Raw genomic sequence first — 15,960 nt, forward strand, 5'->3', positions numbered from 1 at the left:
TAGAATGGATTAAAAAGGGTAGAGACAATGCAAGGAAACCAATTAGAAGTCTACCACAATAGCCCAGGCGGGACTAAACTAGGCTGGTGACAGAGGAAAGATGTAAGAGATGTGGCAGAGGCAGAATCAACAAGCCTTTAAAACTAATTGGACATGGAGGGAAGAGGGAGATTAAAAAGCTGAGGATGACTAAGATTTGAACCAGGGTTATCGGAAAAAATGGTTTCCTTGACAGAAATAAGGAAGTTAGGAAAAGGGTGGGGTCTCAGTATTGGGGGGTGATTTTTTTTGACATATTAAATTTGAAATGCCTATGTTTCAGGAAACAGTTGATACCACAGGATTGAAATTCAGGAAAGAGACTCAGGATGGATACATGCCCACTCACCCAACGTGTGTGTGTGTGTGTGTGTGTGTGTGTGTGTGTGTATGCATATAGATAATCTATGTGTCTATGTATGTATCTACCTCTCTCTTTCTCTCTCTCTCTCTCTCTCTCTCTCTCTCTCTCTCTCTCTCTCTCTCTCTCTCTCTCTGTATATATATATATATATATATATATATATATATATATATATAAAATCTATCTACCTATCTATTTATCATCTATCCCTAGGAGCAACAGAGATAATCACTGAACCTACTGGAATTAATGTTTTCACCAAACAAGGGGAGAGTCATGGAGCACACTTTTAATTAGGAAATGGGACATAGGTGATGATCCAGCAAAGAAGACTGAAAAGGGAGAGTTGGATACTTGAGAGAAACAAGAAAAAGCTATGCATTGTCAGATCAATCCAATAACCATTCCTGTGGCATATCACTTGCATCTTTTACCTACTATATATTTGACTCTTGGCAAATTAGTTCATTTCTTTGTCTTTCAGTTTTGTTATCTATGAAATAAGGAGATGGGGCTAGATGACCCTGAGGTTCCTTCCAGCTCCAAACTCTAGTCCTATAATCCAGTGAGGCAGAGGGAATGTGCAGGTCTTGGAGACTGAAAAGTTTCATGAAATAAGACACTAGGGCATTTGAAGGAACATCAACAACGATAAAGAAGTCTCCTATAAGGTAAAGGTTTTGGTTCAGAAGGAGACAGAGCTAACGGCTGAACTCCTTAAGAATGGAGAGAAAATGATCTGGAGTATCTGGAAAGAGATGGATAGAATGGAATGAATCTCAAAGGAGAAGTGGCCGAGTGAGAGTTGCGGAGGGGAGTCTGGAAGCAGTGGGTAGCAAGGCCACCTCTACCTTCTCCTGGCCCAGTCTATCAGGGGCACAAGAGATAGCTGTAAGTAAGCTCCATGACTCTCTCCTGATATGATAAGCTCCAGTGGGTTCCATGGTCATCTTGGTTACTCCTAGAAATAGACAGACAGACAGACAGACAGATAGATAGATAGATAGATAGATAGATAGATAGATAGATAGGTAGATAGATAGATAGATAGATGTAACTATCTATCTCTGTGTGTGTGTGTGTGTGTGTGTGTGTGTGTGTGTGTGTGTGTGTATCAGCCCTACGTTGCCCTCCAGAACTGGGAAAGTTCCCAGGGATACTATGTCTTCTGTGAGAAGACAGAGGAATATAGGAGGAAACAGTCTAACTCAATGGACAGTTTGTTAATAAGAGAACATGGGTTCTAGTGAGCACAGAATAGTGACTTGGTAGGCAATGAGATTTTTATTTTATAACAGCTTAAAAATCAAGAGGAGAATAAATAAGAAGACATTTGAACAATTATTACATGGCTAGAACTGGGACCTCTACAGGAGCTCAGTCCTACCTAATTCACTTTCACACATCCAGTCATTATTTTCTTATATGGCTTGTCTATTTCCATCATTCTTGTGTGTTTGAATCAGAGACTGATATTTAAGAAAAGTGTTGATGTTAATGGTTCTCTCTTGCCATGAGTGTGCTGCTTCTGCCACTTAATGAATCTATTTATTATATAAAGCAGAAATGTCTTAAAAGGTTAAAATCTCAAGAAACAAGTAGAACAGAAAGAAAAATGTAAAAATATGCACACTCTTCAGTCTGATACATTAGATGAGCAGCTTTTCAATGAAGATGCCTGGGAATGAAATGTTTTCATAAAGCATCCTTCTCAGTGAAACATGTCTGTTACATGGAATAGCATCACACAAAACTGGAGGGACGTTAACCTAACTTTAAATAATTTAAATTATATTAACTTTGCCTTTAATTTCACATAAGATTCTTCCCAGAGGGATTTTCCTTGAGAGTAGATTCCTGGGAGTGATTAACTTGCTACAAAACTTCACATGCAATCTTCTGTTTCCAGATACTTGGAGGGCAGTTTGTCCCATATGAAAACACAAATCTCTTCAAGTTTTAATAAGATGAAAAAGTGTTAATAGTTGGCCTTTATTTTCCACTGGAGAAAAATGTAGCATTAACGAGGATTCTGGAAAAGTTTTGCCTAAATGAATTTGCACCATTCTAAATCTTGAATTGCTGCAAAGAGCTTCAAACTTTCCATAAAATATCATTAGAAATGAATTAGGAAATAATTTTCCATTATAAAGGAAGCCTACATCTTTTAAAATATCTTTATTTTGATTTAGAAATAATTGGCTCTAGAATCTTGGTTTCTGATCCCACCTCTGATACTTATTACTTGTGGGACCCAGGTAAATGCTTTAATCATCTTGGGTCTCAGTTTCCTTATCTGCAAAATGAGAGGTTTCGATTTGGTGCCTTCCTAGCCCCTTTTGGTTTTAGCACTATAACCTCAAAATACTCTTGTGAGTAGTCATTCCACAGCTATTTTTTAAAAATGCATCCAAGGTACTGTGTGCAGCCAGCCTAGGGTGAAGGCAAACATAAAGAAGTCTTGGTTCCTGCCTTCAGTGAGTTTGTAGACTAACAGTGCACATTTGTTCCTAGAGGCCTCACAGGAATGTTAGTAGGCAACCTATCATGGGTGGCTATTTGTTCCCTCATCATGATTCCATCTCAAAGACTATAATATTGCATGACTAGTTAATTGGTCCAGGTAAATGAGTGACTTGGGTACAATATAATCCAAGAGGATGAGAAACTGTGCAAATCTGGAAAACCAACAAAGATTAATTTTTTTTAAACCCTTACCTTCCATGTTGGAGTCAATACTGCATATTGGCTCCAAGGCAGAAGAGTGGTAAAGGTAGGCAATGGGGGTCAAGTGACTTGCCCAGGGTCATACAGCTGGGAAGTATCTGAGGCCAGATTTGAACCTAGGACCTCCCGTCTGTAGGCCTGACTCTCAATCCACTGAGCCACCCAGCTGTCCCCACCAACAAAGATTAATGAGAAAAAAGGTAGTCAAAACCTAAAGAAATAAGCACAGGGGATCAAGAGATGAAAGCTGGATGACATTTCATAAGGCTAGAGACTGTACCATTGTCTTCTATTTATTTAACATGACTATTTTTTTATAAGAGCTCCATGTCTCAACTATACTGAATGAATAATAAAGCAGTGACCCCTAATTTCCCTCATATTTTTATAGCTTTTATTTTGCTTAACTTGATCTTACTGACTCCAATTTTACAACAATGACTAGTTAAAATCTTATTCACATAGGTAGCAGCTCCTCCATCAAAAGGCATGTCATGTGTCACCAGCCGATGGTTTATCACCACATGTTACTCCTTCCTCGGAGGCAGGTGGTGGCAACAAGAATATAGAGTGAGGCTTGGAATCAGGCATTCTAAGTTCAAATCCAGGAAGACTTTCTAGTTTGGTGACCCTGATCAAGTTACTTAACCTCCATTTGTCTCAATTTCCTCAACTGTAAAATGGGGATAACAAAAGCATTTCTCTCGCACTTTGGTTCTGAGGATCAAATGATATAATAATTGCAAAAAGTGCTCAGCACAGGGCCTGGCACATGGCAGGGGCTATATAAATATGTAGCTCTTTCTCTTAAAATTCCCCTTATGTTGTTCTGTTACATTGTTCTGTTGTATTGTAATAGTATGTTATACTTATATTGCTTAGTTCCTTTCCTCCTTTTAGTTTCCTCCTTCTTTCCTTTCTCCCTTCCCCAACCCAGTCAGGTGTGGCTAATATATGACATTTATTCACCAGGAGTCCTCTATGATGGTACAAGAGGACACATAGAAGTATCGTGAGGCTTTGTTGCTTCAAGGACTAATTGAATCTGCAGACAACTTTTCACTCTTTGACTTGTTAAAAGCCAAGAGTCAAAGCCTGGTAGGACTCACTAATGTGCACCACGAGGACACTGGATCCATTTACAACCATTACGGGCTTCATGAGCCGGTACTTTAAAGGCTATTAAGTGGCCCATTAAGAATTTGAAAACTCCTTTAAGTATTTTGACCTTCAGCATCTACATATAAACTCTAATTTGTGCAATTGCCTATTGTTTTTAGGAGTTGAATATTAATTTTACCTTATCCTATGTGACTGTACCAAGAGGTGATCTATTCCATTCTCAAAACAGCTACCTTTTCAGTACATGAAAAAATTCCAACCTCAGTGGTACTTTTTGTGCATGACAGTACATCAATCTAGCATAAGGTATTATATGTACCGCTATTGATAAAGTTACAGATAAAAGAACCAAGAAAATATTCTTTTTTAGTATATTAGTATTAGTATCAATTAATTATTAATACATCATACATATGAATAATTAAATAATAATTATGTGAAAAAGAAATGTCGTAGAATTTAAAATGTCAAGAAATAGGTATAATAAACATGAAGGGAAAATACATCTAGAAGTTTTGTGAGGATAAAATGGGATAATATTTGTAAAGAACTTTGCAAACCTTGAAATGCTTATTATTATTATTATTATTATTATTGCTGAGACTTATTAAAGAATGATAAAACCACCCATTGAGTAAGTGTAACTGGACTACAGCATAAAAACATACTAGCAGAAGATATTATCAGGTTCAAATAGGAATAAAAAAAGAGGTGGGAAGCAAAGGTTAAAAATTGTTTTCAGGGGACAGCAGGGTGGCTCAGTGGATTGAGAGCCAGACCTAGAGTTAGGAGGTTCAAATCTGACCTCAGACACTTCCTAGCTGTGTGACCCTGGGCAAGTCACTTAACCTCCATTGCCTAGCCCTTACCACTTTTCTGCCTTGAATAAGGAAGAGAAGGTTTGAGGAAGTTTGCAGAGGGCAGAGGCATGAGACTAATAGGGAGAGAATTCTAGAATGGGAAAGTGGGTTCAGACAGTTAACTAAGGTTGGAGTGGTCTTTCTCTAGTTTGACCTGGAGGGACTGGCTGCTTTTCCTTGGTAGTTGTACTACCTTCATTTCTCATCCTGCCTGCCTACCTGCTGCTTGCTGTGACCTATTGAGTTTCCTGGTATGATCCTGAACCATCTAGACCATCTGTCTGTAACATCAAGTCTGGGTGGGGTCCTTGTGGATCCAAGATCTCTCCCTGTTAGTCTCATGCCTCTGCCCTCTGCAAACTTCCTCAAACCCTTTCTTCCTTATAACAGAACCAATACACAATATTGATTGTAAGACAGAAGGTAAAGGTTTAAAAAAATTATTTTTACATGTAATTGAGGAAAAAATGTTAAAAAAGAAAAGGATGTGGGTTGGTCATATCAGAAGAGAGAATATAATAGATTTAAAGTCTGAAGGTGCACTGGTATCCATGAAATACCAAAAGTCCCTGAGAAGGTCTTCCACACACTGAGTTTTCCAAAAGCTTTATAAAAGCTCTACTGAAGGACATGGACAAGAATCACATAGGATTGAAGTGCTGTGTGGTGATTTACCTAATTAGGTGGAGGAAATATCTAAATTGATGAAATTAATTATCCTATAAAGGATGGAAGTTTTATAGAAAATTATTTTCTTTTCTGGGCACTGAAATTTCTAGGAGTCTTAATTATGATGCTGTTGTTGTTTTGTAATCATGACTAACTCATCGTTACCCTTTTTTGTAGTTTTCTTGGCAAAGATATTGGAATTGTTTGCCATTTCCTGCTTTGGCTCATTTTACAGATGAGAAACTGAGGCAAGTAGAGTTAAGTGACTTGTCCAGGGTCATACAGCCAGTAAGGGTCGGAGGTTAGAGTTAAACTCAATAAGATGAATCTTCCTGACTTGAGGACTGGTGCTCTACCCACTGTACCACCTAGCTTCCCTCCTTACTTATTCAATACAGGAATTTTATCTTTTACTTCGAATGTGTGGCCAGTCTGAAGAAAAGAAAAATTGGGTACTCTTACTTCAAATGTCTAGTTTAAATAAACAGAATATTAATACAATGAATTGTACTATCAGAGGTGTAAGAGACTCACAAACAGACTTGACAAATAAGAAAGTATTTTTAACAAGCAAATAGAGAACACTGTCACTATTAGAAACTAGAATAAAAAGGACACACTTTCATAATGATGCAGAGGGCAGTTACTAATGGAAAGCCCTAAGAAATGCCATAATAATGAGGTTACTAACCTTGCTTCAACATGTCCATACAGTACTACTGCAGGAATAATCTATGCATTAACAAATGCATTAACCATAAAATTTTTCCAGAAAAAAATTGCCTACTCATTAATGATAAAAAACACTGCAAATATAAGCTTTGCATAATTCTAGCCTGTGCTCTTATCACAAAAAAGGGAAATATTTGTTTCTATATAAGCAATTTATGATTTGCTTTAATGGCTTGCTCTTATTGGCTAAAGTTTTGACTAGATTAGTCTAAAACATCTTCATATATTTGGTAAATAGGAAAAACAGTTGCATATGTAATTTCAATATATAAAAATTACTGAAACATTTTTTAATTCTTATTTACAAAATGCCTTTTCCTAAAAAATGATTAATATGCATCCTCTTATGTAACATTTATGTTAAATAAACTATAATTTAATTGTTTTGGGGGGCAGCTGGGTTGCTCAGGAGATTGAGAATCAGGCTCAAAGAGAGGAGGTCCTGGGTTCAAATATGGCCTCAGCCACTTCCTAGTTGTGTGACCCTGGGCTAGTCATTAACACCCATTGCCTAGCTCTTACTGTTCTTCTATCTTAGAACCAATACACAATATTGTTTCTAAGACAGAAGGTAAGGATTAAAAAATTGTTTAAAATATTTAATAACATCTTTTTATAAAATTTATAACTTACAGTCATAACACTAGACTTATTAAACACACATTTTGCACATTCAATATTAGGGGTACAGAATGTGACCATGTAATAAAAGGATGGCTCACATTAAGATTAAATTGGATTGGCCTTATTACCATCATGTTCAATGAGTGGAATAAACTGGCCAAAGATTTGGAATTCATATGCTAAATGTTATAATTAGTCAAGTGATATGTGTGTGGGTGTATATATTATGTATATGCATATATAAAATTAAAATCAACTTGTTAACAGAAAAATGTTCTTTGTGTAAATTATTTTTGCTATTAACTTTGAAATGAATTAGGTAATGTTGAGTTAACATGAATTAAATTAAAAAAAAAACACAGACTAATAAAGAAACAAATATTTCCCTTTATTTAATTATGTTACAACTACTTATGTAACACTCGAAAAAGAATTATTTACAGATGCATAGAAACAAACTATTATATTGAGTAGTAAAATAAATTTGTATTTCTTGGAGGGAAAAGTCACTTTGACCCCAAGTGAATTTAGCAGAGATTATAACAGTCTATTTTAAATGAAGTAGCTTCAGTTAAAATCAAAATTGTTATGATAATAAGAGGTTTAAAAAAATCAACATGTTCATCTTACTCCTTTGCCAACTGCACACTGGTAGGTTTTGCTCCAATAGGTATCCCATATTTGTGTAAAGTGTTCATCAAAGTCTCCCTCATATCACTATTGTAGGAATCAAAGTCAAACACATTCCTCACCACACTGGCAAGTCCTTCATTGGGAAATTTCTGTATTAAGAAATAAAAACAACATTCCTTAGACATAACAGTTAAACTGAAGGATACAATAAAATTCAAATGGTAGCAAATAACATAGTATATTTAGAAATAATGGGCAAGACAAAAACTTAATCTAACTGTAAATATTTACATAACTGAGCAGAAGTTTAGAAGTAGAAATAAAAATCATATAACTCAGATAAGTACAATCTTAGCACATTTCAAATTCACCTAGGTGACCAGAACATTACTTTTTCAAATAAGAATTCTAATTTTGAAGTTAGCAGCTCCACCATCAAAAATTAAGTCATTTCTCTTAGCCATATGTTCAATGTTTTGAAAATCAATATGTATTCCAAAGTTTGAAACTTTCCTATTTCTAAAATTTTGGGAAAGGTGGTTTGAAAGTATAATAGGTAGAGAAGAATACTTAGTTGGAAGTGTTCCACACTTCCAAAAACCTTTCTTTGCAGTAGACACTGGGTGATGCAAAAAGATTACAAAAGACATAGACCCAGTTCTTATGTAGCTCATAAAAAGTAGTAAATGAGGTTATATAACATATGTGACAGCAAAACAGAGAATAAAGGAAAAAAGAACAACATAGAAGGGTAGAAGAAATAGAAGAAAAGGAATGGAGCAAGCTGGGGCAGAAATATGGATGAGTTTTTAAAAAAAGAAAGACCATGAAATGAGAACAGAGAGAATAATTTCAGGAGGTGAAGAAATATGACAATTTTTTAGCTGTAATGAATTACTCTATAAATGAAGCCAAACATTTATTTAGCTGACCCTAAAACACCCAGTAGTTTTGAAATATTTTAATAAAAAAGAAAGAATAAGTGAACTAAACAACCATTCCATTATATTCCCCCAATCAGGAATGTAAAAATCCAAGGGTCTTCATTTTAAAATCTTAATCACAATGTTTTAACAAATAGGAAACTGAAATTACAATATTAAATGAAACACCCTGGTCTATATCTTAAAAATTATTCCTGGAAAAAACACATAACCATAGGATAAATTTATTTTTGGACATGTTGATTTTGAGATGCTAGTAGGACGTCCAGGTAAAGAACCTCAAGTTTTTCTTTTCTCTTTTATACATTTTGGCCCTTTGTTGTTGCAGTACATTATAACTGCTATTATTTAATAGGCTTATGCCTTATCTCCCTTATTAGATGCTTATTTTAAAAGGTAAGCATCTTGTCTTTTTCTCTATTATTCTCAGGATGGAACACTAAATCATCCATCAGCAGAGAGGTGATAGTTGAAGCTATGATAGGAGCAGGTAAGATACAGAGAAACAGGAGAGGTAGTGGAGAGAATGACTAACCAGAGGAGGTGACTGAGGGTGAGTGGGCAGGAGAGAAAAGGAAGCCATTCCATAAATGCCAAAGGAGGAAAGAGTATCAAAAAAGGCACAGTTTGCAAGGTCAGAAGCTGTAAAGAGCATATGACTGAAAAAAGACTATTGGACTAGCAGTGAAGATCCTTCTTGTTGACTGCTGAATATTTATAGTTCCTAAATCAGGGATGCTTGTTCCTTCTTTTTCCTCTCTATCCATCTCAAAATTTCTCAGAATTCCAAGGTATGCTTAAAAAAAGTTAATACCCTTTGATACGGAGCCTTGTCAACATTTTTTTGAAACTGAAATAAAAGGCCCATGCTAATGCCCACAGTACTTTACTCCAGGCTACACACATTCCCTATATAACCCATATACATCCTGAAATAAGAATGTGAAAGAATCAGTAGGAAAACTGATGTAAATTTTGCAATGTGAAACAGGACTAAAAGATTTCAAATGTCAATATAGATTTATGGTGTACCTGTAAGTGTTTGACTATGTTGACGACCTCTCTGGTAGAATATGGATAATTAATAATTCCCTGATCTGCTAAGTGCCTCAGTTCTCCAAATGCAGCAACAAGCTTCTGAAGGATTGGCTCTGGAACATTTGGTCCATATTGTCTGAGCATCTCAAGTTCAGACTGTGGTTTAGGATTATCAACTGCATGGCAGCTAAAAATATCACCTAGGAGAGACAGACAAACACATGATGTGCAACTTGTTCATTTTGGTAATAAGAAAAAAATGTAATGATCCAAAAAAAATGACCCAAAATACAAGGCAAATAAATAGAATTGTTCCCTTTGTCTGATGCATATGTAAAATGGGGGGAAATTATATATATACATATATACATATATATATATCTTTATCAAAGATCACCATTGATTTTTGGTTCCAGTATATGTATATATAATGGCCAGAGACTTTATAGCATCAACAGTACAAACCTGAAAAAGACTTACTCCATGAAGTCTTATCTAATTATATAGGGTCACAACATGATCCTTCTCTATTTGGGCTTACTCAAGTTCTTCTTTTCTCTTTTATACATTTTGGCCCGTTGTTGTTGCAGTACATTATAACTGCTATCATTTAACAGGCTTATGTCTTATCTTCCTTATTAGATGCTTATTTTAAAAGGTAAACATCTTGTCTTTTTCTCTATTATTCACAGCCCAAAATCAAAGACTTGAGTCCAAGAAAAGGGGTTTCATCACTGCAGACCTGAACAGTGTCTCTCATAACATAAGACAAAGACATAACAGGGGCTCAGTACTTATTAGCTAAAGAGCTCTGGGCCTCAACCAGGAATTGGAAATAGATTCTGGAGAAAACTCAGGAGTCTTGGATACCTTTGAAACAAGGCTAGATCAGTTAGCAATAACTATCTGCTTTGCCATATTTCCCCATGATACTTAGAAACTGGTATGACATAGACCTTTTAAGATAATAGTAAGGCTCAAATAAGTTTAGCTGAGATGAGGCAACAAGTCTTTTATCTTACTGGATATTACTCTATTCTGGGATGCTATCAGCCCATTAAGTAGTCCTTTTTCCCCAGAAAGGCAAGGTAATTACCTAAAGTGCCAAAAAAATCATTGCCCAAGAAAGGAAATCCAGGTCTGTTGGCCAGGACAATCATTCTAAAATCAGGATGAATCACTATAACATTTTCTCTTCCATTCACATTAGCAGCATCTGAAAAAGAAAAGTATTTTCAAATCTCTCTAAATATATCCTTTACTGATAGCTAGTAATCACCCTTGGAACAAAGCATTGCATGCTCTTAAAAGATAATGTGAAATGGCACATTGCTTAATTGCCAAACCCTTCAGGAGATGTGCTGGTTATAAATTGGCTTCAGAAAATGACAAACCATAAAGCCTACACCATGAGCAATAATTTTCAACACTAGATGCAATGAGTGACTGTACTGTATACACTAAACTGATACTGTAGTCTGTTTTTTGTTTAAAGGCAAGAAAAATTATTTTGAGAAAGGTATCTAATCCATGATATTATGCAAATTTTGGTTTGCAAAATAAACTGTTGGCTTAAAGTAAAATATTTCTAAAAAAGTACATTTTGTGTTTTGACTCGAACCCTAAAGTAGTACTTTAATTTCACCTATGAGGTCAGTTATGTTAAACCAATGGAATTCTGCTGTCACAGTTTATTGTTCCATATGGATATACCACAGATTAAGTTATCTGTTCTGGAATATAACTAGATACAATAAACGCTGCATTATAGACTATGGTCAGTCTAAGAGGTAGACATTAGTCTCTTCCTTGAACCCTGCTATGACCAAGGAGTACAATAGTAACTATACTTGAAATAAGTATCTTGATTAGTTGAGGATTGGAAAAATTTAAATTAGAGGGCAATTGGGTGGCTCAGTGGAATAAGAGCCAGGCTTAGAGATGGGAGATCCTAGGTTCAAATCTGGCCTCAGCCACTTCCCAGCTATGTGACCCTGGGCAAGTCATTAACCCCCATTGCCTAGCCCTTACTGCTCTTCTGCCTTCGAACCAATACACAGTATTGATTCTAAAACAGAGGGTAAGGGTTTAAAAATAAAAAAGAAGAGATATTTTTTTAAACCCTTAACTTCGGTATATTGTCTTATAGGTGGAAGAGTGGTAAGGGTGGGCAATGGGGGTCAAGTGACTTGCCCAGGGTCACACACTGGGAAGTGGCTGAGGCCGGGTTTGAACCTAGGACCTCCTGTCTCTAGGCCTGACTCTCACTCCACTGAGCTACCCAGCTGCCCCTAGAAGAGATATTTTAATGAAGAAATCTTATGGGACTATCAGATAATGAAAAGGTATTGCACCTCATTTTGGTAGTGATATAGAAGGGTTATTAAAATCCCAAACTTTTTCTGGGGGTACCTGAGAGAAGACGGTCATTAAGATTTGAGGGACATGGCCAGACCACTGGTTTTCCTTTACTATTCTCAAGCATTCCAGTGCAGTAGGGCACAAGGAATCTCCAGAGATTTCAAAGAAATCTTGATTAGTGTTGCTATTTTAAATGTGTGACTCTTCTGTCATCTCCAGGCCTTATCCCAACAATGCATTAGCTACGAAGTTCTCAGTTTTCAGAAAATTCCACAATCCTTAAAATTTTGAGAACACCTGCTCTAGGGACAGAACATACAATCAGGAGGGCAGGTGTAATAAGGGGATGAAACATATAGGGAGATAATAAACTAGTTGTAATAAGGGGATTAAACAGGTATGGTTGTAATAAGGGACTAAAGGCAGGTAGGGTGTTAAGGTAGTTGTAATAGGGGATAAGGCAAATGGATGGGTTTGTAGATCCCTAAGTCAGTAGGTAGGAAAGGAGGGTGCAGTAGTGGAGGTGGTAAGTTGAGGTGATAAGAAGGTGTAAGGGAATGACTGAGTTTTGGAAATATAAAACACTGAAATATAAAGAGTTGCAGAAGGAGAGGATGAGGTCGTTGGGCAGGCAGCTGTAGCAGGGAGACACAGACTGGGTACACAGGTTTGAGACAGAGACACTGAAAGGAAACAGGCTGAACTCTTCCAGGTAGGAAGGGCACTTCTACAGACAAAGGTCGGGGCCAGTCAGAAATGGCTTGAAACTGACTAGAGGGCATTCTAGTCAGTTTCTCAGGTTCACAAAGGAAGAGTCCAGAGGAAGTACAGAGATCACCACTTCCTCCAAGATGGACGCCTCCAACTCCCCTCAGGACCAGAGAGAAACTATTCCTTTCTCTCTCTTTATCCTTTTATCATTCAACCAATGATTTAGCCAAAGGTTTGATTAAGTGACAACAGGGTTTGTTATAAAGGAGAGAGGAATACAAAGTTTCTCTAACAACCACTGAGGGAGAAGCTTCAGGTGGGGAAGGGATACAGGAATGAGAGACTGAGAAAGGACCTGCCCCACTCAGTCCCGGGAGATTTTGTTGCCTTTAAGGTTAGGAAAGTTGCATACAATGATCCAGGAGATAATTTGTATCAAGGATAAGCCCTACTTGACTACGGGAAACTAATGATACCGCCCAGATCCACCCTTCTCCAAAACCCCACAGGAAATTCAGGAAGGAAAATGATGGTTGGGATAGGGAAGGTCAGGGAGATCCAGAGGAATTAACTAAGCTACAAATCTTAAGAGAAAAGCTGCAGAATCAAGGCCAGGTTTTCAGCCCCAAAGACCGAGCTCAATTGACCCTTCTACTCTCACTGAGAGCCTCCAGGATCAATTGCCTCTAGTCAGGGTTGTAAACCCTTTCCAACTGTCAGAAATTCTGCAGTAAGGCTTTTTGCAAGGTTGATTTGCACCTTTTGCACCACACAGGCAAGTCTTATTATTGCCATTTTGAAAGCATTTTTTTTCTGCTGCTTATTGAGGCCTAGGAAGCATTTTTAAAGGCAACACAGAGGGAAGATGATGAAAACCTCAAATCAAAACTTATTTACCACTGAAAGCATTTTGACAATGAAATCCTAATAAAGATTAATTTTAAAGATTGCTACTTTCTTGTGCTCAGAAAGCAGACATCATCTTCCTCAAGTTGTAAAGCTCCTCTGCTTTATTTAGATGTCCTTTTCAACCACTAAAGGTTAATAGATTACTTATACATTGTCTCATATTTTCTGTATTTACTGCCTTTGGCTATCTTTTTTTCCAAATGAATCAGATGTGAATATGCCAGTCTTTTCAGGAAGCAAAGCTAGCATATAAGAGCCATGAAATTTGTTAATGCTGTCCTGGGTGAGTCTAAATGAAATAGAGTTAATAAAATTGAGTGTTAAGGGATTTAGGGAATGAAAAATTATATCAGGAAATGAAAATTAGAGAATGAAAAAATTATATGCAGGATTTTTCTCTATAAAGATTCCAATAGTCATTATAGTCAATGATTCATAACAGGGAAGGGCACATTAACATGACCAAGCCGAAAGAACTGTTCATTGAAAAGCAATTTCTACAAGGCACATATGCATTATGTGATTTAAAAAAAAGTCACTTTATTTTCTTATCCTACACTTAAACTAATGTTAAAAGTATTTTAATTTTCTAACCAGGTGCTAATAGAAGGATATTGGTGGACAAACTAAGATTAAAAAATTTCTATAGGCAAAGCATGAAGGGAATAATCCATATAGATATTTGAGAAATGGTTATATAATTGTGTATAGACATATATATGTATGTATATAAACATTTATTTAGTTCTTAAGGACTTACAAAACACTTTCCCTATGAGAAGTGGTACAAGTCTCATCACTTTTATAAATATAATAACTCAAGCACATGAAACAACTTGATCCTGGTCACTGAGATAATAAGAAGAGATGTCAGAATTTGAACTCAGTTCTCCTGATCTGAAATCCAAAGATCAAACTAGAATTGGTGCTGGTTTTTCCCCCTTTTTAAATATAAAGGTAAATTTGTAAATTTGATCTCTAGTTACAGAAGCAAAACTGACACAGTAGCATTGGGAGAACTGTTAATCTTGATGCACCAGTTACCATGCTATAGAAATCATTGTTTTTTAACTCTCCTTTTGCCTCAGAAGTTGCTGATTATCAAACACTCCTTAGGCAGACTGCTACTAAGATTCTGTCTGCTTGGCTTTTTTTCTTTTAAAAATTGTATTTATATTATAAAAATTTCAGCTTTTAGATATGCTTCTAAAAAATCATGTTTATCTCCAGATATATCTCTCCCAAATGCAGCAAGCAATCCCTTGTACACAGCTTGCTTGACTTTTAATATTCTGTTTCTATGTAACTGCCTAGTTTGTGAACTGATAATTTAAAATCTCCAAATCACACAAAGAAAAAGGAAGCCTTGATAGCAATTTTAAAAAAGCGTTTTTATCCATTTACCTTTATCAAAAATGAAGTCCTTTTCTAATACTTACCTGCAACAATTCTTCGCCCATCTGCTAGAATCATTTCTCCATTTTCTACAAGAGTTTTCAAAATACAGGTAACATTTGTTGGGGCTTTGTCTGCCTCATCTACAACCAAAATATATCCCATCTTGACTGCTTTCACCTGGAAGACAGAAAAATCATCAGAACCCAAAGGATCAAGTCAAGCACCTCTGCAGCCACAGCAGTCCAAACAAATGTTCCAGACTCACAACAGCTAATTCAGTCAGTAATTTGTCCCCTATCATACAGGAATGATGCTGCAAAGATAGAGGCAAAAGTTACGAGTCTCCATTAAGGGACTGCGAAGCTATAAGCAAAATGGCAATCAGTCTTTCTCTTTCAAGAACCAAGGAACCCCACCTAATACTAGGGATGCCTTGGAAAGCTTTAAACTCTCCACATATGGCCTATTATTACCAGCCCAAAGCCAACAAATGTCAGAAAGAGTAAATTATATGAACTTTTAAAAAATGAAAGCTCTTAACTTAGTATTTAAAAACTCTTCAGATTTTCAATTACACTAAAGGTGAAATTACAATTTTTAGTTTCAACTGCAACAGGAAGTATGGGTACAGAACATTGCATACATCAGACTTTTTGGATATATTGGTGGGTTTGGCTGAACTCCCTCTCCCTCCTTATTCTTTATTCTTTTTCTTTTCTTACTAAGGGATAGCTCTCTGGGAGGAGACAGGGAAAGCAAACTTGAAAATTGGGGTAACAAAAAAGTTACTCTCTTTTTAGGATTAGGGCAGATTTAGAAGCAAGAGAAG

General features: G+C 36.3%; 1 protein-coding gene across 1 annotated transcript in view; it reads right to left on the minus strand.

Moving 5' to 3' along the window:
* VWA8 (von Willebrand factor A domain containing 8) overlaps positions 1-15,960 on the minus strand; it is a 519,173-nt gene that overhangs the window by 184,510 nt on the left and 318,703 nt on the right. The window contains exons 23-26 of the mRNA XM_044669384.1: positions 15,173-15,308; positions 10,849-10,968; positions 9,747-9,952; positions 7,768-7,919 (exon numbers count right to left, since the gene is read on the minus strand). Coding sequence (XP_044525319.1) covers positions 7,768-7,919; positions 9,747-9,952; positions 10,849-10,968; positions 15,173-15,308 — 614 coding nt within the window. The remainder of the gene's footprint in view (positions 1-7,767; positions 7,920-9,746; positions 9,953-10,848; positions 10,969-15,172; positions 15,309-15,960) is intronic.

The sequence above is a fragment of the Gracilinanus agilis genome, chromosome 3 (assembly GCF_016433145.1).
Source record: "Gracilinanus agilis isolate LMUSP501 chromosome 3, AgileGrace, whole genome shotgun sequence".
Classification (NCBI taxonomy): Eukaryota; Metazoa; Chordata; class Mammalia; order Didelphimorphia; family Didelphidae; genus Gracilinanus; species Gracilinanus agilis.